The sequence below is a fragment of the Babylonia areolata genome, chromosome 18 (genome assembly GCF_041734735.1).
Source record: "Babylonia areolata isolate BAREFJ2019XMU chromosome 18, ASM4173473v1, whole genome shotgun sequence".
Classification (NCBI taxonomy): domain Eukaryota; kingdom Metazoa; phylum Mollusca; class Gastropoda; order Neogastropoda; family Buccinidae; genus Babylonia; species Babylonia areolata.
Window position 1 is genome coordinate 14,454,539 of NC_134893.1, and position 24,613 is coordinate 14,479,151.

The following is a 24,613-nucleotide window of genomic DNA, read 5'->3' on the forward strand; positions in this document are numbered from 1 at the left end:
CCGTCCGTCAGTGGCCGGGTCCCACCCCAACGGCGGTCTGTGTGTGTCTCCCCCACCCTTAAAAGCAAAGGGTCAGTTAACGAGACCGCTAAGATTACTGAGATTTTTGTTTATCGTTTTGGAGAAAAGAAATAAAGAGAAGGAACGTATTATAATCATCAACGAGCTAAAGGACTATGTAGCTAATATTGCATTGCTATGTATACACATATAAATGTATATACACATATATACTTTTTTCTACTTGAAAAAAAAAATTCACTGCATGTGGAGATATTCGCCGGCTGAGTAAAGACTGATACGCGCACAGTGACTGACTGCCGTTCCAAGACTGACCGGTTTACGAAGCCGACAAATGTACTGTCACGAAACCTAAAACAAAAATATCATGCATATTTATATGCACAAACCGACAGTGCCTTCAGTCTGAGACAGTTGTGTGTCCAGACAGACGGCCTCACTGACGTGCGCGTAAGTTAGTAAACCGGCTGGCACCGTTACTAGTACGCGGGCCGTGCGCAAGCATGTACTTACCCACTTTCGTTCACGGACAGGACACAATTGACGAGTCCGCTATAATTTGAGGGCGACAGGAGACGTGGGCGTGGGCTCGGAGGTCCATATCAGTCTGGTTATGTATTTAATAAGACTGATTTGAACCTACCATTTCGAATGCATTGTTAGGCCCGGCTAAATCTACCTATCTATCTATCTATCTATCTACAGGACAGATGCGTTAGTAGTAGGCGGCTATAGTCAGTAGTCAGTGGGAGGAATTACTAGAATCCATGAACTACGAGTATGTCCCTTAAAATTTCAATCGGAAATAAAAATGATTTAAAAAAAGAAGAAGAAAAATTAGAAAAAAAAGACAAGAAAATAATAAAGATTTTGATATCACCTGCAAAGTGGTTTCGATGACAAATGAGAAGCAAATAGGACAAGTGGCCTCTAGAGGCTCATGATCATGATTACCTGCTATTCCTTATTCCGCCGTCAGTACAGTTCGACCCGGCACTAGATATCAGTTTAGTCATTAGAGAAGGGCCTGGAGCGTTCCTGATAACGAACTTGTGAAACAGCCATTCAAGTGAAAAGCGGACCCGTCAGATCATGTGATCATGAACCGTTGAGGACCGTCTCCTCACCCGCCCCAAACACTCGTAGGTCCGTCTTCAGTTGAGAGTTGACCTCACACACACACACACACACACGCGCGCGCGCGCGCGCGCGCGCGCACGCACCCACGCATACGCACGCACACATGATGACGAACCACCTTGAAACGAAATTGATTCATGTCAAGGTAGCCGGCGATTCTGCATCGCTTCACCGTGGCACTCGTACTAGTCATGTTGCTGTAGATTTTCTATTACAGTAACATCAGAACCAGATTTGATAATAACCCCGCAGTCAACACAAGAGATCATTCACAAAATTTGAGGATAATCGGTTAATTCAATTGATATGAGCGTGCCACCTTATCAATGACTGCGACTGACTCGAAACAGACCAATGTTTACGCTCCCCATTACTGGAGGGTGGACCATAGTCGTTCCCTATTGAGGCTGGATCGGCGATGCCAGTTTCACTCATCGCTTTAAATTTTTATCCCTGTTTTTAACCTGACAATGGCAGCTCTGAACAAAAACTAGTTTGGAGTCAAAATGAGACCACTAAAAACAGGAATTGTCGCGAGGGGAAAGGGGGGCGGAGAGCGTCACGTTTGCATGCCCTTTTCTTCCTTCTGCGTGATAAACACCACTTTGTATGCGAGCGCCAGAACACGACAGAGGAAAGGATATTGATACACGTGTTCGAGTCGACAAATCCTTCCCTCTGACCGATTTGTTGCAGCCTTCTCTTATCGATGATTCAGTCTCGCCGGTGATGACCAACTGCCTGTCTTCCTGGCGTGGCACTCATCAAAGATGTTTACTGATGCACATGGCAAGGCCAATTCCTCCGCACAGACAAAATAGTACCCTTTATTCTTTAATGTTAGGACTCAATTATGTCGGTTTATAATTTTTCTGTACTAATCTGTGATCCACATATATGGAACGCAATACAAGATAACAGTTATTACAATATCTGTACATTACATACAACATGTTTTTGATATGCGGACGGATATTCTCGGGAACGAAACTAATTGTGTCTGCGTGCCGTCTGTGTGTGCGATCGACACTGGCGCGGGTTTGAACTCTGTAACCCGGCATTTGACACGTTTTGTCGTTTTGCCATTTGGAAGCATCGGATCCGATTGTGTGCACTTGTGAGAGACATTGCCAAACACTTGTTTTTTGGCATTACTTCCAACACATTTGAGGAGTGGAACATACTAACAAAGTGTGCGAGAGACAGTGTTTCATTTGAAAGATCCCAATCTGTTACTGCTTCCAGGACCGACTCTTACGAAGGAGAAACATGTTCAAGTTCTTCAAGAAACATCCGCCGAAAGAAGGCGAAGAACGAGAGAAACTGAAAAAGGAATTATTCGAGTTTAAAAAGGTAAGTGGGATGGCTATCTTGTCGTAAAGTTCGTTCTGCTTTGTCGTAATGGGCGCAGCCATTTTGAATGGATGACAAAAATTAATGACTCATGAGCAGAATCTGGTGGAACGGAAAACCAGTCTCACCTTTTTATCATTGCATTTCATCGCATGACTATATTTTGTTATGATAGAAAGCTCACCGCTGTTGGAATTTAAATAATGATTTTTTAAAAAAGAATTTGACACTTGTGTCAGACTTAGGAAAGCTAATTTTCGATGTCACCTTTGATGTTTATTTTTATTTTTTTTATTTTTCATGAAAAAAAGTTTTTGTTGGTGATATTGATTTGTAGACCAGCATATATATTGAATACAAAATCTACAGACACCAGAATTATAACTTAAGTGTGACAACAATTTCTGTTACTTAACTTTTAGTTTTATTGCACATTGTTGTTGTCAGGCCCAAAGAAAGGATATAATAAAAGACTAGATTGTATAATGCTTAGAAGTGTAAAATGTACTAAAACTAGTAAAAGCATGGAAGACACACATATCTGACATACAGATCAATGCAGTTGCAAATAAATGCACATACAGTATACACAATGACATGTCTACTCATATTATGTACACATGATATATGCACATGTCTACTTGCTGTCTCTCTCAGTCTCTCTCTCTCTCTCTTTCTCTCTCTCTCACACACACACACACACACACACACACACGCACACAATCACACAATCACACACACACAGAGTTGATACTGATATATATGTTTATGAACACACATTTGAAAACACACGTTTGCATACACAGATGTCTGATGTCACATAAACTTATTTTGAATGAAAATACATTAGAATTAGATTTGATAAAGAATAGACATGGTGTGCATGCACAGAAAACAGTCTAAAAAGAGAATCACACAGCATTCTACTAAGCCACCAATCAACCACCAGGCAGAGAAGCAACCAGTTGTGGCATGGTTCATTTTCTGGTCCTGCAGGCTACAGTTTGTGAACTCAGTCATTGAGAAGCATTTTGTAACTTATTTCCTTTCTCAAGCTTCTCAGCTTTCTCTCTCTCCCTCTTTCTCTTTCTTTTTCTAGCTGCATATGCCAAGCAATGACAGGGCATGTGACATGCTCTTGATGAAGCTCTGAAACATGCATTATTTATTACAATATTAGAGTGGTGGGTGTTCAGTACAACTCTTTTCTGTGGATATATTTCGATCTGACATGTTGATTTAGCAACAAAGCTAGACGCACCCTGTACTGAGAAGAAATAGGATCAAAATCTTCAGTTCATTGTCCAATCTGAACCTTAGACAAAACTTTAAGTTACAGATTAAGTATTGTACTTCACAGCTTGATATATTCAAAGTATATTTCTTGGAAACTTTGTGATTGCCTACTATATGGATAAAAAAAAAGGAGTGTACATTGTCTCATGCATTAGAGGTGTTATCACTTAAAAACTAAAGTGATTAAAAACTAAAGCATCTATTTATACTACTTATGCTGTTGTAAATTTTGATTTTGATCTTACTATTTGTAATAGATTTGAATAATTGTATCAGTCATCAGTTCCATGCATGTAAAACTGTAACATGTACGCATAGTATGATATATATATATATATATATATATATGTATATGTATGTATGTATGTATATCTAAGCTCCCCCCCAACCCCCCTTTTTTTTATATTATAATATAATGTTGATGAAAAGTCCACATGTAGTGGTTATTATTTACTGATTTAATTATTCGCTTACATCAGGATCAGAGACAGATTACATGAAATTTTTGTTTCATTATGTCTTGTCGATTATGGTATATGCGTGTGTGTGTGTGTGTGTGTGTGTGTGTGTGTGTGTGTATTAGGCCCTACACTCAGCTTATATCACAGCTTGACATAAGTTTACATTTGGGCCAACAGCAAAGTGAGAGCTGTATTATCAATGGTTTCTCCAGTCAATGGGAAACCATTTACAGCTTAGTCTTTTATGAAGGACTATGACTCTCAAACTTGGAGGCAAAATTGCACTGGCTCTTAGTCCTTGTGGGCTAGTTGGTCTTTGGGAACCATCCCAACACCGACTGTCCTAAAACCCTCTTGGCCGAGAGAGTGGGGATGTACTTGGGCAAGACACTCTCCACTATTATCAAATTCTAGCTCAAATAGTCGGAACAGCAGTTGCCTCCTCTGCTGTTCTGATGGCCATAGTTGGACATGACTGACTATCATATATATATATATATATATATATATATATATATATAATATACACATACACACACACACACACACACACACACACACACATATATATATGTATATATATCATATATGTTATGTGAATATATACATACCATACTTGACAAGACACATTATGTCTTGTCGATTATGGTTTACAGTAATACACATATATCATATGCTGTGTATATATATTATACATACCATACTCGACAAGACATAATGAAACAAATTATATAGATATATATATATATATATATATATTATAGTAATATACCACTGGTTATTGTTTCAGATGCAAAAAAGATATCCTGGTCAGTAATAAGGGAGGGAAGTGAAGGGAATTTTTAGTGTTTATTCATTGTTATATTGTAGACATCAGTATATTTCATATTATTGAAATCTTCAGGTGTTGTGTATGTTTTCTCAGTGTGCAGACCATGGCTTCCCAAGCAAGCCCAGCGCTCTGGCCTATGATCCAAAACTTAAACTTTTGGCCATTGGGACCAAGTCAGGCCTGGTTAAAATGTATCCTTGATAGTAGATGTTATATAATTTTTATTATTTAATTTTTTCGATATTCTTTGATACCTTATCTTAAGAATTTGAATTTTACAAGAAAATTAATAAATTATTTTGTTATGTTAGTAGCATTGTTCTGTTAGAATATGAATTCTTAAAACATGTGTTTGGATTATTTTGAGATTAAGCTGTACATTAGATAGACCGGATTTAGGCAGCTCCTAGAGAAAGGGTAGACCTTTCCTTTACCAGAGTTTTCAGACACGGTGCTCCAGGAGTGGAATTTTCAGCCATCCACAAAGAGGATGTGTCAGTTACCAGCCTCTTCTTCCTGCCTGAGGAGGTGAGTGGTGCTGTCTGCTGGAGTGGATGTTGATCACTTGTTTTTTATCTGGTAAACTAGAGAGGCCAGGTTCTGTTTCAAGAGCACAGTGCGTTAACCTGATGTTGTACTGGTAAGTTAAACCAGAGGTGCCACGTCCCATCTGCTTAGAACACAGGTGTGTTTATATAATCTATCGAATGAATTGAAGTTGTTTAATTATGTGTTGACATTGTGCCACAAATATCATGTCCACTTTGTAATGAGTCCTAAAGGTTTATCTAAAGAATAGAGTTCAGGGGTAAATGGGTTGACATAGAACTAGAAGTTGTAGTACAGGTACCAAGTGTTTTTTTTCTATGGAATGCAATGGTTACCTGGTGGGCTAAAGATTCCAGGTTACATGATCTGTCAGTGGAGGGATGAGAGAGTTCGCCTAGCAGGGAGGTCACATGTTTTGTCCGTCAGAGATACAAAGTACTTGACCCATGTTCTTTCCGCATACTTTGGAAGATTTGGTTTACTATGAAGAGGTTGGGACGGAATGATAGTGACACCACTATCTGTAGTGGCACAGCACAGAAGAAAAGTTGTAATGGTGGTTAGGGAAATAGTGGGAGCATCTTATCTGTTACTCCTGTGTATCTCAAGATAATCTGTTTATCATTGAGCATTTTCAAAATGAGTCTCACTCTGTCAAACATAGCTTTTCAGTTTAAAGAATAAGTGTTAAATATTTTTGCAGTATTCTTTCATCTTTGAAATATAGATATTTTGTTTCATATTCTTGCACCATGGTATTCTGTTGTTTAAAGTTAATAAAAATTTATTTACGTATTGCGTTTTTGTGTGCAGGGTCGCTTAATATCGTTATGCAGTGACAACACACTACACCTATGGGAGATAAATCTGCGCAGTGGAAACTCTGTTCTGGAGGAAGTGAAAGAATTCTCCATGGAGAACAGGTCTGTTCTTTAATGAAACTTTTTTTAATCTCTTGAAAAAAAGCTAGCATCTTCACACATTGATGAAGATCCTATGTTAGTTGACACAGACTAAAACTGTATTTTAGTGTATAATTGAATAAAGGGAGCTGTGTTTGGCATTATATTAACTTCATTTTGAATAATTTGAAGTATCAGTTAAAGGCAAGGGGAGGTCCTAGGTTCATATCCTGGTCATGGCACCTGGTGGGTAAAGGATGGAAGTTTTTCCGATCATCCCAGGTCAACAGATGTGCAAACCTGCTACTGCTCCAATCCCATTCATGTGTATACGCATGCAGAAGATCAAATACACACATAATAGATCCCATAATTCATGTCCACGTTCAGTGGGTTATAGAAACAAGAACATACCCAGCATGCACCCTGAAAACAGTATGATTGCCTACATAGCGAAAGTGAAAATAGTCATATACATAAAAGCCCACTTATGTAGACCTACAAGTGAACCTGGGAGTCACAGCTCACAAAGGAGGAGGCTAGGGGAGACATCTGAAGTGAGCATGAAAAGAATATTGTGTGTATGTGTGTGTGTGCAGCAAAGGGAAGATGATCTCGACGTGCTGCCTGACAGCGGACAGTCAGAATGTGTTGCTGGGAACGGAAGGAGGCAACATCCATGTCCTGAATGTCGCGTCCTTCTCCCTGACGGACCAGATCATCTACCAGGACATCGTCATGCAGAAGTGAGTCTGACTCTGTCAGTGGGGGTTGTCAGGGACTTTCTCCTTGTGTGGAAGTGAGTTTCAGTTTCAAGGTGGTGTCAAAGTGTGCTGACGGATACATATATACTGTGCCACATCTGCTGTTTAAAAAAAAAAAAAAAAAAAAAATTCAGATGCCAAACCTTAACAAAAACCCAGTGCACTGATCAGGCCTTAGAGCCTAGCCAAGGTTTGAGTTAATCATTAAGATAAGAAGATTTAAATGAAATAAATTGATTAACAAAATATATTGAATAAAAGAATGTGGAAATGAGTAGAAGGTGTATGTCAGTGATCGTTGTTTTTGCCATACGTGAGTGTGAGTGGTTCTGTCATTTGTAGGTGAGTGTAAGTGAGTAGAGATCCATGCTGTGTGGTGTCACTGTCAGGTGTTTGTGAGTTTCAAGATGTGTCTCACTCACACACACACACGCATGCATGCCGTTATTTGTACAATTTTTTCTTGAAAAAATATTTTTCTTGAAGTGATCCATAACTTTGACAATTTCTATCTGATGTTCACTTCTTCATCTTATTAGATATACTCAAGACAGTGAATACAAAAATCTGTCATATACCAACATCCTGTATCAGATGTATTGGTAAGTATATGTTGGTTTTGCTAACCATAAATGACACACTATTTGGGATGGTTATATCTAACATTGCCAGTACTCAAATCACTTTTTAGCTGGTCACAGAGTTAGTCACAGAGTTAATGTGGCATACTTTTGAGATTATACTTTTCTTTTTGTATTTTTGTTTTGAATATGTTAAAATGCTAACTTTTTGAAAACCCACTAACATTGATCCTATTTTCAAGCCAGCAATGTTCAACACTTGCAGTGATCTTGTATACATGAAGATCAGAATAGTACAGAGGAACATATGCCTCCCTTGTATTTTTACCTTTGGGATTGGAAATTAATCATACTGATGGCTTAATATTGTGACTGTAAGATTATGCATATGTATGTGTGTGTGGGTGTGTGCGCACATGCGCATATGTGTGTGATAGCTCTTGTTGGGTTTCCATCCACTGTTTCTAGCCACTTGTATTACCACTGTGTCTGAAAATGCCTTACGGTGTGGTCCATGGGATCTTGGTTCTTGTTGTTTCAAGTGACAGTTGTGTGTTGCAGTGTGTCAGACGACTTCAAGGTTAGCCCAGGAGCAGTGGAGGCCATAGCTAACCACCCCACCAAGTCTGATCAGGTCAGTGTGCCTTATCACTGCCTTCTTTGTATACAGATTGCATGATTGTGTGTGTGTGTGTTGCTTGTATGCATGAATTTATGTGTGTGTATGTGTGAGGTTCTATTATTTTTTTTCTAAGTACTTGGTGAACGATACTGCTGTTAATGCAAATGCACAGGCTTACACAAACTAGAAAATTCTGACAGAGATGTTGGGATCTCGCACAATGCCAAAACTTGATAATTTGTTGTGATATATGTAACTTGCAAGTTGAGTTTGGGAAACACTTGCAAGACTCTTTCTTGCTTCATTTGATTGACCTGATTATGATCAAAGAACTGTTGTTATCATCACTGTGATTATGTAATCTGTTTTTATGGCATATCTCAGTAGCAAGAGGCCTTGCAAGACACAGGCGATGTTGATAAACTGTTTATTTTTGTTGTTGTTAGTACACTTAAGCTGAGTAATAATGGCTTTGATACACACTATTTTTATTAATGGATTCAGTCTCATCATGCTATTGAACTTAATTTCCTTTTATGACAAAAGTTTTATGCAAAATAGTCTGATGTGTGTTCATGAATGTGTGTGCAGTTTTTGATAGGGTACAACCGAGGCCTGATAGTTTTGTGGGACAACAAAGAGAGCAAGACAGAGCAAACCTACAATGCTTCACAGGTCAGTCAGTTTATCTTCTCATGACATTTTTAATTGGTACTCATACTGGTTTTTGGCCATGCCTTCAGCCAAAACAGATTGTGACTTTGATCTTCATGTTTATGAGCAATGTTGAGGGATTACTGCTGAAACTTCAGTGTCTGTCAGCAGCTGGTTACAGATGTTCATGATTGGAGAAAAAGATCATGGTTTGAAGATAAGTGATGTTATAAGATTTGGATCAAAGTCAAACTGAACAGCTGGTGAAGGAAAAAGACTTTCCATTTTGTATCTGTCTGTATTGGGACTAGAAACCTAAAGTGAAATCTGAGGGCCAGAAACAAACCAACAGATCAGACACAGCTTATGAGGAATGCAACACATGGTAACCATCTGGGTAGGAAGGTAACCAAAACTGAGTTCAGATGGGTGAGGAAATGTGACACTTGTCCATATTCCATAGCTGAGTTGACATGAGAATTGCCAAATATGTGTTGCATTCCAAGAGTTATATTTGATCCCAAGCCAGAACAGACTGTAACTTAAACTGCACGTTTGAGCAGTGATGAAGAAGCAATGCTGAAACTGCTTTGTGTTTATCTTGCAGCAACTGGAGTCACTGGTGTGGAACCGTAACGGGCAGGAGTTTTTCAGTGCCCATGTTGATGGCAGCTACATCACCTGGGATGCCAATGACTCCTCCGAACCAAAGGAGCCTTCAGTCACTCCTTATGGTCAGTGGCTTCCTAAAGAAAAGAAATATTATTTAATCAGATGTGTTTACCTGTTTTACCAATGTATTCATTTTTCATGTTGAAAAGTTTAATGGTTTGTTTTTTTTATTATTGCATGCATGCACACATTCACAAAATATTTTATTGTAGTTTGTCTCTCTCTCTCTCTCTCTTTCCCTACAATGTATTCATTGTAACCATATGAAAGTCAGTACTGTGGCATATAACCACTTTACTTATGAATTGTTTTTTTTTTTCTTAGGTCCATTTCCTTGCAAGGCCATCAACAAGCTTCTGTGGAAAAGTGCCAAAGTGTGAGTACTCCAGTTTTTTCAATCTAACTCGTTGGCTGCAGGAGCATGCTTGTTATCTTTCCTTCCCTTGTTTACAGAGTTTAGTATGCACAGTAAACCATGCTGATAAATCAAATGACTCACATGCGCACACAACACACACAACACACACACACACACACACACACACTCATGCATACACTCATGCAGGCACACACATACAGACACACACATTTTTTTTTAGTTCTTTTGTAGTAGTACTGGGTATTTGAAGTACAGTTGTTAGTTCCTAACCCATCTTACAAGCACAAGAATGATGAACAATTGAACAGTAGACCATGAATTGACTTAAATGAGTTGAATATTTAATGAGTTGTTTATTTAACATCTTTACACTGTCGTGATATTGGACCCGGGGACTGAGGTGGAGATAACTCACCAAACTAATTCTAGTTAGTAAATAAGTTTGGATGTTAACAGGGATTTACTGCTGTGTACATTTCTATTTGTTCTCTTCCTTTGAACTAAAAATACTTTTATTTAGGCAGTATGTATGTGACTGAACTTTTTTTTTTTTCTGTATACAACATCATGAATTTTGTTGATTTTTGCTTCCTGTCAATTGAAAAATTGGAAGAATAGACAATTGTTTGAAAGAGTTGGTGGCGTGGGGGGGGGGGACACTGGGAGTCCATTCCACAGCAGCATGTGTTGGCTGCAGGGACCACTTCATGGTATTTTCTGGAGGGATGCCACGGGCCAGTTATGGGGACCGTCATACCATCACAGTGATGCATGGTGATGAGACCCACGTGGTGTTCGATTTCACCTCTCGCATTGTTGACTTCACGGTCCTGACCCATGCTGATGAGACGGACAACCCTGACTCACGGGCAGGTGAGCACAGAATGTGTATTGATTGGTTATTTTGTATGGAGGGATATTTCAGTATCTGACTTTTTTTGCATGCTAAGAAGAAATCTGCAAATTTATTCTTTAGTTACATTGAAACTGAAATCATGGTCATAGTATTTCCTTGAAATTATATTATCAAATGTCAAATTTAACAAAATTAGAAACTAAAAAATGGTATGGAGAATTGTACTGTGGCATGATGAGATAAGGAACCAGATTTGTCAACATTCTGTACATAAGTCTACTCAGTGTATGGACAGTTTGGGAGTCTGGAGAGATTACAGGTGCTAAAAAGAATAACCAGGAGCAAGAAAAGAATAATCCCATAAACAGATTATACGTTAAAAAAAGATGTTTTTAAAGCAATAGACAAGTAGGTTGGGAGTAACCTTTTGAGATAAGGAAGGGGGATGCTAACAGGAAAAACTACCCACTTCTGTTCCCTCCCCCAGACAAAGATGAGCCACACTCGCTGGTGGTACTGGTGGAGGAGGAGGTGGTAGTGATTGACCTGTCCACCAAGGGCTGGCCCACCTTCCGCCTGCCCTACCTGCACAGCATCCACTCCTCCGCCATCACCTGCACCCAGCACGTCCTCAACATCCCCCAACAGCTCTGGCAGAAACTGGTTGACGCTGGTGATGCTCAGAGCCAGAGCTTCTCCAAGCGGGTCAGTGTACCCTGCCATGCCTGCCTGTCACTCTCTTTCTGTTTTGCACCTGTATGGGGGAACTCTTTAGAGATGGTGTAATACCTCAATGAATTTTGATGTGTATGTAGGGTGTTATGTTGTGTGTGATGTTTTTGTGGGAGTATGAATGTAAATTACTGTAGAATGTTCAGTTGGATGTCTGCGCAGGGTTATGCATGTAGGTGGTCATTTTACTTTCTTTTTTTTTTTTTCTAAGTGTTTAAATGAATACTTTTCTCTTGGTTTCTATACTGAACAGCACAACTGAGCATGTTTTACATGGAAAGGCATTATGTAAATGAAGATATTATTATTGATAATAAACAGTATTGGTCTTTGAGGGAAAGTTGTATTTACAGTATGAAGTTAATTTGATGTTGTTTTAGCTGCAGTAAGCTCTTTATGTACATATTCACCTCTATCATAATTGGTCAGAGGTCTCATTATGAAATCATTTTAAAATTAAATCATCCAAAGGTAAATGTGTCCTGCAGCTGGGTTGTGTATGGAGTTTAGAGAAATGTTCTTTGAAGTGAAGAATATGTCATGGCTGCTTTCTTTCCAGTGAATGTGATAAAAACATTTTTTTCCAATGTTGTTTTATTTTCATTAACACCACAAAGAAAGACTGATAAGCATGTCTGGGAATTGTGGTGTTACAGGAATGGCCGATCACAGGGGGAAAGAACTTGTCCAAGGAGCCCACTTCGAAAGACTTGCTGATCACAGGGTAAGGGCTACACTAATCATGTACTTTGCCGTCGTAATGCATCAGCTCTTAGGCAAGCTGTTTAAATTTTCGGCCATGATAGTTTGGTGTGTTGTGTTGCCATGTGTGTGAAAAGAGTAAAACAGTAAAAAGTCCATGTGAATGTAACTCAAGTAATTGAACTGTTTGAAAAACTGACATTTTGGAAAAAAAAAGACATAATGTAAGTGAATGGATACACATGGAGTGGATATAAACATATTACATCTGCCATGTGACTGAGTACACATTAAGTGGAAATACATAAATGACATCTGTCATAGTGGCTTTGAAGGCATTGTCCTTGACAGTGAAGTTGACAACAGGTGAATGCCATGATTTAACAGACATGAGGACGGCACGGTTCGGTTCTGGGACGCTTCAGGCACCAGCCTGACGCTGCTGTATCGTGTGGCCACGTCGCCCATCTTTGGCATTCCTGACCACATGGCGGAGCAGTCCAACGGGGAGGAGGAGGACTGGCCTCCCTTCAGGAAGGTCAGTGTTGGGCACCAAGAGGAACAAGTATGGGGTAGCCTCCTGGCAGCCTAACATCAATAGTTCCCTGTGGACAGCCGATATTGAACTGAGTCTGCAACATATGAGCCCAGAGGTGGCTGTGTATGCAGGACTCTAAATGAGTGGCATGGGAGCAATGCCACTGAAACAATGCAGAAAATTACAGAGCAGGGTTGTGGGGATGAGGGGGAGCAGACAGACACTGGACCATGTCACTGAAGTTATGAAGTTTTGTTCTTGTTTCTTTTTTTTTTCTTCTTTTTTTATGTTTGTGTGTTCATCATCTGAATGCTGTGTTATGTTTTTGGACAATGATAAAAGTTAATGGTTGTAAGATTGAAGAGACTGCACCTAACCTATCAACATTTTGATTGGTATTAAGCTCCTGCCCTTAACTTCATGACTGAACAGTGATAAACAGTTGATTGTCAACAGATCAGTATTTATGACATTTCATCAAACGAAAAACATCTCCATCAATTTATGTTTTCTTTTTCTTTGCGTTTGTTGGCTTAACTGCCATATTCACTCAAGGCTACAACTCCCATATTCACTCATTCTCACAGTGATCTTTTTTACACTGTCATTTTTTCTATTTTCAGTTGTATGTATTCTGTTGTATGTGTGTATGTATGTGTGTGTGTGCCTGTGCATGGCGAAGCATATCTGTCAGCACTTACATTAGTGCGTGTGTTGACCAAAACCAGGTGGGTACATTCGACCCTTACAGCGACGACCCCCGGCTGGCCATCCAGAAGACGTGGCTGTGCGCGCTGAGTGAGACGCTGGTGGTGGCGGGCACGGCGGGGCAGGTGGTGGTGCTGCAGATGGAGCGTGAGCCCCGCACCCAGGAGCTGCAGGCCTTCACCATCAACATCGTGGGTGAGCGCGACAACTTCGTGTGGAAGGGCCACGAGGCCCTCACCCCCACTGTGGGTGACGCGCGCTTTGCCGCCGGATACCAGCCCACCTGCATCCTGCAGCTCTACCCCCCAGCTGCCTGCACCGCTCTGGCCCTGCACTCTGAGTGGCAGCTGTGAGTGTTCCTGCCTGCTGCCTCCGTTGTGAGCTGTTCGTGTGTCATGTGAGAGATGGCTCTCGTATTGTGGCAGATTGTTTTACTGAGTCGCTGTCATTGTTTTGCTCTTGCTGGGGTTTTTTTTTTGCAATTTTTATAGTGATTATTTTAATTTGGGTTTGTTTTCAGGTTTGCTAAGTGACAAACATTTAGTTTTATATTGATTATTTCATGCAGAAAGTAAGCAACATGACTTGGTTTACTGTCAGTTAATAATACAGTGAATAAGCAGCATGACTTGCTTTTCTGTTTATTAATAATGCAGTAATAAGCAACATGATTGATAATGCAGAAAGTAAGCAGCATGATTCAGTTTTCTTTTGGATAATGGGAAAAGTAGGCAACATGACCAAGTGTTATGTTGCAGAAAGTAAGAAACCCATTTGATCAGGCGTGCCTTTGATAGCCAATGGTTGTGACATGGTTTGGGTTTGCAGTGTGGCAGCGGGCACGGCGCATGGTTTTGGTCTGTTTGACTATGCCCAGAAGAAACCAGTGACCTACAAGTGCACGCTGAATGTGGGAGGTGAGTGTGCACCTGGCAGTATTTCCCCTGTTTTTGTTTCTCTGTGTGTGGTACAAGTGTGTGATTTGATCAGCTGTCAAAAGGGAATCGATGTATGTATGTGTCATGTATTTACATTCAGAGTTGGATCATTTTACAGCAAAAATTTTAGTGTGTGTTAGAAACTAGTGATTGGGAACACAGTATTTAAAGCCGAATGAATATCTGTTCATTTTGACCACACAGAAAATACAGTGAAACAGAATATGCACCACACAGAATTGTAAACTCCTTTGCCAAAATTGTATTGAAGAATTAGGATTTTGTTCTTAGTCGCTTTTGGTTTCTGTGAATGGTTTCAGAAATGAGCATTGAACGCAGTGTTACACCGAGTTATTCAGACCCTGTTTAATCAGTGATCATTTCTGTTGATGGCATTAACCAAAGGAATGGCTGTGTAATGACATGGACATGTGCATGTTGCAGACATGTCTGGTACCTCTGACACCGCCATGTCACGTCGGAAGTCGCTGAAGAAGTCCCTGAGAGAGTCATTTCGACGTCTGCGCAAAGGCCGATCCCAGAGACGCAGACCGGACCCTTCCAAAGACAAGACGTAAGTTCCTGTTGTTGTGTTGGCATGAGCAATGGCATTAGCTGATTGAGCATGTACATTGACTAAAACATTGTCGGTGGATGAAGTGGATGATTGTGTGGTGAAATAGGAAGACATCATAACATGCAGATATAGAGAAACAGTAGAAGAAGGAAAAACGATAAAAAATTGAACTGCTTGGATGCACAGGTTGCAGGAATGGAAGATGGCTGCTGTAAAAAAAAAAAAAAAAAAAAAAAAAAAAGAAAGAAAGAAAGGGCACTGCAATAGCAGGTGATGTACTAAGGGAGTTCACAAGCTGCTGCTACTTTTGGTTTATCTGCTTTAGCGGGATGGTAGTTTGCACAGGACAGGAATCAGGCCCCTGCTGAAGTCTGTATCAGTGTGTCACTGTAAGTAGGTTAGATTGAAGTGTAATTTCAGAGAGAAAAACTTCCTATTTGTGTAAAAAGGTTGTGATAATGTTTCATTATGTCGGCATGTTGGATGACATGTGCAGAGACACGAAGCACATAGAGCAGACAGGAAGGGATGGGGGAGTGGCTGCAGCCGTTTCCACGGCAGCCAGTGCTGCCGCTGCCAGCGAAACTCGCCCTGTGGAGCGCATGGTGGAGGCCCGCAGTGCTGAAGACTCCCTGGCCTCCATGGTCCGCTGCCTCTACTTTGCCAACACCTTCATCATCAGTGGTAGGGGACTGGATGTGGCCAGATGTTTTCTGTGCATAGCTTAGTAAGATAGGTAAAAATGATTTATCCCAAAAGGGAAATTAAGCCAAGCACAATATCACACAACAAAGTACTCCACACAGAAACATATACAGGTATTAGATATAGTTATAACGATAATGGGAATAGAAAGCATTGCATACATTGCCCTTGACACATCAAAAGTAGTACATTTTAACTGGAAGAATACAATTGTTAAACATTCAAGAAATTTAATCAAAAGAATATAATCATTAACCAGATTTTTCAGACATGAACTACATTTACATCAGTTACAATATTTGGCTGTTTATTCATGCATATTTACCAGGAATGGACAGATTGTGCTTGCATGTGTGTGATGGTGAGTGTCTTGTGTTTGATATGTTGTCAGTGGTTTGCTCTGGAGAGGGGTAAACCTGGGAAGTATTTAAGGTTTATGAAATGCAGAACTGTGAAATTACCAGGCTGACGTATTAAAACCGTCAGCACATGTCTGGAAAACCAGACCTCATTCTCTCCATTGTGGCTGTTTTTACAAATGTTCTGTTCTGACTCACAGGAGGCACCAACACCCCATCGCTGTGGGTGGGCACCAATGGAGGCCACGTGTACGTGTACAGCCTGACAGTGCCCACCAGCGACAAGCGATCGGCCAACGCTGTGGATTGTCTACTGGCCAAGGAGATCAAGCTGAAGCACCACGCTCCTGTCATCAACATTGCCGTGATCGACAGCAAGAACCGTGTGCTGCCAGAGGCTCTGGAAGTGGTCCACGAGCGGGCCAAGTCCCCTGACATGGAGGGACACCACTCCGTCATCATCTGTTCTGAGGAGCAGCTCAAGGTGGGTGGGTGGTGTGGTGCAGTGGGATTGAAAGTTCGGCATCATTGGCTGTATGTTCATGAACTGGTGTAAGCTGCAGCCAGCAGAGAATTTCTGAAAAGTACTCTAAAGGAGAATTAGCCTCTTGAGTTTTCTTCCATGAAAAATTATTTTTTTCTTTTTCTTTTTCTAACACATCAGATATACCATTCTTATGTTTGTTTTTAACCCTTAGGCTGTCTGTATGACGATATAACTCGTCAGCGCAGCTGTGTACACTTAACTGCCATGGTGACGAGATAACTCGTCATGGAAATATTTAGTCTTTTCCCTGGTTTGTGGGTGGGGTTCACTGACAAAAACACTGGTAGCTTTAACTCAGGGAATCTGTCTAGATTCTGTTGATAGCTAGAAACCACATCTACATCATGAGGTAGTGCTTTAATTGAACGATTTGGTTGGGGTACTGCCTGGTTTTGACTCTCTCTTCATACGCTCAGCAAAATGGCGACACCTGGCCAAAGCTCTGCGATCAACGTGCAGCCAAAATGACCAAAATTGTATCCTTTAGCTGATGCTCAGAAAGGATTGAAGAGTCAACTAGAAGAAGACATAGACAGAACAGTGAGTCACGCCAGCTGTACAGAGCAGACTCCACCCACATGACTGATAGCAACCGAAATAGCAGCAGTACACAGTGGGAGCGAAAATGCCACTGAGCCAGTGTGGGAGAGGTGTAGAGTATCAAATAGGGTGAGGGGACTGAAGGTAACTGGACATAGTGTACCTGGTCGAAGAGGGGGCTGTATTTGAAGGGATCAGTGTAGGGCCATCAAACAACATTTAGCCTGTTATTGCCAACTTTACTAGTGACAGTGGACTGAAAAAAGACCCACACACCACAGACGGCATTTTCTTTTTCTCTCTTTTTGTAGATGACAGGGCTTTTGTTAACGCACATATGTGCATCCCTGACTCTCCAAAATGAGAAAGGACACACTAGAATTTTGGCTTGGGAGTCCGAGGGACACACTATAAAATCGGCATCAATCGAAATGTGAAAGAGCATGGTCAAACAACAGTACTCGCTTCATCTAGTTTCACAAGTTTTCGGTCTACATCTTTACAAAATTGACGACTGCTGCAAAGTTCATTACTTTCATCTTATCTCCCTTTACAGAAAACTGTTGACCATTTCTGGTATGATTACAACAAGGCTTGTCAAGTATTCTGTGATACATTTTGAAATCAGAATGCCTCCGCTATCATGGTCTGATGCTCCAAAATGCAAACAAAACCAGGCTGATTCTGAATCAGACGACGTCGATCAGCTAGCTTCAAAAGGGGACAGATCAACTGCACTTCTCAATTTTCATGGAAAAGAATTCAAATGGTTGTTGTATGATGAAGACGCACAGGTAATGAAGTGCAGAACTCATGTGAAATTCGCGACCACGTCATTGTGCAACTCCCGGGAAATAAATGTGTTTGTGACAGGATTGACAAACTTTAAAAAATCGTCCTTGTACAGCTTTTCGTTTTCAGTGGTTCACTCCTCTCAATCTTTCTGTCTCACTCATTGTATGCATGTCCATCTGTCTGTGTGTGTGTGTGAGGGGGGTGAGTGATGTGTGTGTCTGTATGTGTGTGTGTATATATATATATATATATATATATATATATATATATATATATATGTATTTCTCTCTCACTCTCTCTCTCTCTCTCTTGTGTGTGTGTATGTATATCTCTCTTTGTATGTGTGCATGTGTGTCTCTCTTTCTCTGAGTTCAGAGAGTGTTTGTGAGTGTTTGCGAGTGTGTCTATCTCTTTCACTCATTCAGTGTGTGCGCATGTGAACTGATTGAAAGCGAGCGTGTGATGTGTTTGGATGAAAGAATGGTTTCTTGACCTGCGACTGATCAGACTCTGTAGAACCCCATGAGGACTCCCTAGAATTCCTGAGTGGGAGTCCTGTGGACTTTCTAAGCAAACCAACTGTAGGAAGCTCTGGATGATAACTTAAATCAGACATTTGTTGAAGAAACCAATTTGTATACACAGTAGACACTCCAGCAGGTTTATGCTAATCCAAGAAGGCAGAAAACAGTACTCTAAATTGTCAGCATGGACAAATTCAAATGTGTTTGAAACAAAACAGTTCTTGGGTCTGACTTGATGATTTTTTCAAGAAAGCTGATTTGACTGAAATGACTGGACAATCACATGTATGTTGTTATTACTTACTTTGAGCAGTCACAATAAATCTTGTTTTCGTCTCTCTTTTTGTTTTTCTAATATAATTTGTACAATTACAATCCATTTTCCAGAAAATATTATATTACTGTGTAAATGACCAGACTGATGTTCGTTATGAACGAGTTGAAAATCTGACAAAAAACAAAACACCGATTTCAAAACAAATGCATGTCTTTGGAAAAATACAAAATTAGAAAGCATCATGTATTTTGTATTCTTTATTCATTTACATATCAGAAAATGTATACTTTTATGGGTCTCCTTCCAATAACAAAACACAGATAATTATTCAAAAATATATACCTATTTTGTGGAAAAAACCCTGGCAAGTAGATTTCACTTGAATCTTATTTTCCTGGCAGCCAAAGGGTTAAAATAATTATTTGTGAGTTGGCTGTGCTGCCACTGAAGCATTCATACCATGGCAGTGGTTATGTGTTTGTTACACGCCATGGTTAACTGTTGTGTTCTGCAGGCCTTTACCCTTCCTGCCCTGAAGCCACGGTGGAAAAACAAGATAACTGCCCTGGATGGCTCTCGCCTTCGACGTGTTGCCTTTGTCAGCTTCAGGAGTAAAAGTGGTGAGTTTTTTAGTGTTTGTGTGTGTTTTTTTTTGTTTTGTTTTTTTACATAAATATGTGTTTGTGTCAACCGAAACTAGTAAGTCCCTGTTACTGCCTTTGAAAATAGAGAGGAAGCTATTCTCTGCAGATTACTTATCGCCATGCCTTTCTTTCTATCTCACAGATGAAAAAATTATATTTGTGGTGCCCATCATTAAGGAAAACCACATTAAGATTAATCCCTTTCATGCAGAACATTTTAACAATTTTATAATTCCTGTATGCCTAGGAAAATATCAGGGTTTTAATCGAAGTACAAAAATCCATTCAAAATTTTGCATGATGAATGTTAATACATTGTACTTTTAAGTAGATGTTAAAGTTAATTTCATTGTATAATTGTTGGAGGTGGAGGTTCCAGGATTTCCAGGTAGGAGAAGGCAGTTCTAGGATTTCCAGTCAAATTTGGTTTTAGTTGGGTGGACCACAAATGTGGTCCACTATTATCCCAGTGCTTGATCAGAAAGAAATTGGCCAGCAAGCTGTGTGTTGGCACACAGCCAACAGACCACCTCCTCTTCATCCTCCACAGGTGGCCAGTTTGATTGACCACCTCTTTCATCACCCCTATTCCCTTCCAACACTACACTAAAATCATAGTGGTGGTGCTGGCAGCTGGTTCATGTTCACTATCATTTTACCCCTGACCTTATTCAGAGCAGCCTGGGACATAACACTTTCATCTCTGCTACTTTCACTTTGTGTCATGAAGCGGGTGGTGACTTATAATCAGACTTCAGATGCGCACCTGATTTGTCATCCTCAACACTACAGTGGCTTTTTTCCACACTGCCCGTATATTTCATTATTTCCAGAGCCACTTAAAAGGCCATAAATCTTCGAGAAATGAGTCAAGATTGATCCAAGCTGGACAGTGCTATTTTGATCTCTCGTGTCAGCAGGCAGCTTGAGAATTTTCCACTGCCTGTGAGTCAGACAGAACAGACCAAACATGTCCAAGGGATATGAACAATCTTCAGATATTCTGGAAGACAGGGAGAAACAGAGTAGGTCATTTCCTTTCAGCTATCAGCCTTGTACTGCTAATGTGAACTGGTGTGGTGATGTGGGTGCATGCACTGGGACTGACAGTAAACAGTCAGTAGAACGCTGGAACTCTGTTACAGAACTCAGTTATTTTGAAAATGTGATGTGCTGTTCAGCAGGAGACAACTATAGTGAGCACGACATCGCCAGTCTCAACAACCTGGGAGAGCTGGGCGTGTACTCTGTTGTGTCTCTGAGGCGGCAGATGATCTCCCCTGCTCTCCGGCGGGAAGATATCAAGTGAGTGGACCGTTGGTGTCGTATGGATGCTTATGAATTCATTTGTTTTGATGAATGTGATTGACATCTAATCTACTTTTAATTTGTTTTGATGAATTTCCTTTACATATTCATGAAAAGCATGTGATTTTTCTCTGTTAACATGCATGCCTATTGAAGCAGGCACAATGGCTCAGAATGGATTCAGTGGTCACTTAGCTGTTTATATTTCCGTTCAAGCTATAGATCCATGAGAAGGTTAATGCGATATGACTTTTTTTATAAGGAATTAACCATGCATTCCAGAGTCTCAGAAGATCAGATCAAGAAGTTATTATTTTTCAGTTAGCAGCTTTTGAAAAGGAGTTGCTTCAGCAATCAGTTGTCATGCAAGGGGGGAGAGAGAGCGAACAGGTGTAATGCAGTTGTAGCACAAGAGTATGTATACCCCCAAACAGGTGGTTTGGTTTGAAAGCATCCCCCCCCTCCCCCTTGCTGTGTTGCAGTGGGATCGCCTCATTTGTCTTCACCCGAGATGGGAATGGCTACTTCCTGCAGTCGCCCTCGGAATTCAGCCAGGTGTCGCTGTCCACCTCCTCTTCAGCCAGCCCTGTCTGCCTGGTGGAGCTCAGTGAGGGCATGCGGCCAGAAGTGGCGGAACCCGTGGTGGAGATCACGCCCCCCTCACCTGAACAGGACCAGGAGGTGGCCCCGGTTCCTGAACAACTACAGGCAGAGGAACACGGGTGAGTGGTGGTGTGTGCATGGGGGTGGTATGTACTGGTCAGTTGTGCTGTCGCTGAGTGCTTAGTTTCGGAACTTTGAGAGTCCCTGGGTTTCATCCTGGTATGGGTGCCTGGTGGGATGAAGATGGAATCAGTTTCTCCAATCCCCTTTGTCAGCATATGTGCAGAAGATCAAATATGCACAATAAAGATGTTTAATTTCTTTCTGTGTGTCAAGGAAAAGCGAACATTCCCAGAATGCTCACCCTTGATAATGGAGTATGGCTGCCAGACTTGCACGGTAAAAGCACATCGTACATGTAAGCCTCACATGTACATAAGAGTGAATGTGGGAGCTGCAGCCCATGAAGGAAGAAGAAGAAGAAGTGGTTTGTGTGATGTGCAGTGAAGACAGCGAGGCGGGGGGGGAGCCAACAACATATGACACATCTGACATCACGTCTGGCGACAGCCATGCCAATGACTCCCGCATGGACTCCTCCTCTGCTGATATCACCATCGACAGCGTGCGTGATCACGTGTAAGTTCTCTCATCCGTGTCAGGGCAAACCAGTCTGAAATATATATTGGCATTCTTTCCAATGACTGTCATACTGACTGGCGTTTCGTTACAAATGTATATTTTTAAGGCTTGTGAAGGTCACATGTTAAATGGGTATGCTATAATGATCTTTTTAAAAAAAAATTATTGGTTTTTTTTATTGTTATTTCATTGTTATTTAACCTATGACACACATTCTGATTCCCCCATACACAGCTACACCTTGGTTCATCTGCTACACTCTTGTCAGCATCAGTCCATAGGGAGCTATCCTTGTTAGGTCTCACACCAGAAGAGACCCTGCACCGCTGCCAAGTCATTTACAGATGTTCCGAAGTGCCTGTTCTGATTCAACTTAAACAGGACACCCCTTACAAAGTTTTTACTGACGACAGTAGTTGCTTAGTAGTGGATCCAGCCTGAGTGTTTGACCCCACCAGAGTGAAGACTGCCACAACATTGTTCCAGTGACAGCTGCACTTAGCTCTTAGCTCTGCTAACATCAAACACCTTGACAGGAACTCGCCCCAGGCGAGTGGAAGTGGAGGGTGGTTGAAACTGAGGTCACCATGAGATCAAGGAAGGAAAGGCCACAGAATCTTGGATAGGTTTTTTTTTTTGTTGTTTTTGTTTTTTGTTTGTTTTTTTGTCTTTTCTTTTGACGTTTGATAGCGGTCCAGTTTAGATTTGGGACCATGTGACAAGGCTGTCTCCTTTCATAATATTTCCTGGTATTGAGACACCTGCAGTGTTGGTCAGGAAATTTAAAGCAACATTCCCAAAGACATATTTGTGAAGTGGGTAATCTTCAACTGTGTGGTCCCAGACTTTCCATTTGAACCCATAGCACACTCAGCTCTTGGTATGAGCCACCCAGGGGCTGAAAAAATCCTCCTTTGCTATGGCTCGAAACCATGGCCTCCCTGTTGCAACGTTAACCATTTGCTATGGTGACCGATTATTTATTTTTGTTTTGTTCTTGGGTGTTTGTTTCCATAGTTTAGATAAGGCGAGCATGATTCTTGGGTGTTTGTTTCCATAGTTTAGATAAGGCGAGCATGATTTTTGGGTGTTGGTTTCCATAGTTTAGATATATAAGGCGAGCATGATTCTTGGGTGTTTGTTTCCATATATATATATATATATATATATATGATAGTCAGTCGTATCCGACTATGACCATCAGAACAGCAGAGGAGGCAACTGCTGTTCCAACTATCTGGGCTAGAATTTGATTATAGTGGAGAGTGTCTTGCCCAAGTACATCCCCACTCTCTCGGCCAAGAGGGTTTTAGGACCGTCGGCGTTGGGATGTTTCCCAAAGGCCAACTAGCCCACAAGGCTGCAAGTTTAGATATATAAGGCGAGCATGATTCTTGGGTGTTTGTTTCCATAGTTTATATATATATATATAAGGCGAGCATGACTATTTTGTTTGTTTGTTTTATTTGTTCTTGGGTGTTTGTTTCCATATCCTTTAATCAGTTTAGATATATATGGTGAGCATTGTTTTAAAAATGAGTTGACATAAAACTTGCATTTGTTTGATATGTTGATGAGTTGAAGAGTCCAAACGTTGTAAAAGTAGACAAAGGAGCAGAGAGGTGAAGACACAGAGGGCAGAGAACACAGGGGGTTAAAATGAGCTGGGCAGTGTGAACCATGTGTGCAGGGCAGAAACTGCCAACAGTAGCCAGGTCACTGCCACCATCACCGCAGACACCCCTATGGTCACCGTGACAGCACCTTCACCTTTGCCCCCAGAAGTGTCAGGTAAAAGATGCGCCTGGTGGGGGTCAGTGGTAAACTGGTCTGAAAATTGTTTTTGTTGTGTTGGCGAGAGTGCTTCGAGATGCCAATTGTTACGATTTCACCATATTTTGTTATGCTTGATCGCAGTTTGTTCCGACGTTATACCAACTTTAAAATTGGCCCGAGGAGTTCATTTTCAACTACATAGTATGGTCACAGGCTTTCCTGTCGTATCATTACTCAGATGCTCTCGACCTATCGATCACGAGACCAGAGCAGTCACAACTAATCTTGATCTCACATGATGATGCTCAGCTAATCATGTGTGTGTTTACATTGAAACAGCATTGAATGGACCAATCAGCTTAATTGTTTGCCCAAACAAGAGAGAACATGGCTAAATCAAGTTGCGTGTCAGTCAAAGAGCGTCTTTGCCTGGTGGATTAAGCTATGGAGTGCAAGGAAGGAACAAGTAGCTTGAAACAGAGAAGTCAGTCATGGAGTCTTGAGTGTTCCTACCAAATCCAAAATGTTCCTACCAGATTTTCTGATTTATCCTACAAACACTTGACAGGAGTTGGTATCTCGGAGTGCTCAAGATTGTTAATCACACAAAATTAAC

The 24,613-nt window shown here is 40.9% G+C and overlaps 1 protein-coding gene across 1 annotated transcript in view; it reads left to right on the forward strand.

The window, feature by feature from the left end:
- Positions 1–24,613, forward strand: part of LOC143292499 (LLGL scribble cell polarity complex component 2-like) — an 89,321-nt gene that overhangs the window by 55,686 nt on the left and 9,022 nt on the right. Inside the window, exons 17-38 of the mRNA XM_076602839.1 lie at positions 5,197–5,294; positions 5,550–5,631; positions 6,466–6,575; positions 7,154–7,300; positions 8,461–8,533; positions 9,113–9,196; positions 9,783–9,909; positions 10,172–10,223; positions 10,924–11,099; positions 11,570–11,787; positions 12,471–12,538; positions 12,904–13,054; positions 13,783–14,111; positions 14,591–14,679; positions 15,145–15,274; positions 15,774–15,961; positions 16,542–16,825; positions 19,539–19,644; positions 20,853–20,973; positions 21,459–21,698; positions 22,084–22,218; positions 23,912–24,012. Of these exons, the coding sequence (XP_076458954.1) occupies positions 5,197–5,294; positions 5,550–5,631; positions 6,466–6,575; positions 7,154–7,300; positions 8,461–8,533; positions 9,113–9,196; positions 9,783–9,909; positions 10,172–10,223; positions 10,924–11,099; positions 11,570–11,787; positions 12,471–12,538; positions 12,904–13,054; positions 13,783–14,111; positions 14,591–14,679; positions 15,145–15,274; positions 15,774–15,961; positions 16,542–16,825; positions 19,539–19,644; positions 20,853–20,973; positions 21,459–21,698; positions 22,084–22,218; positions 23,912–24,012 (3,109 nt within the window). The remainder of the gene's footprint in view (positions 1–5,196; positions 5,295–5,549; positions 5,632–6,465; positions 6,576–7,153; positions 7,301–8,460; positions 8,534–9,112; positions 9,197–9,782; positions 9,910–10,171; positions 10,224–10,923; positions 11,100–11,569; positions 11,788–12,470; positions 12,539–12,903; positions 13,055–13,782; positions 14,112–14,590; positions 14,680–15,144; positions 15,275–15,773; positions 15,962–16,541; positions 16,826–19,538; positions 19,645–20,852; positions 20,974–21,458; positions 21,699–22,083; positions 22,219–23,911; positions 24,013–24,613) is intronic.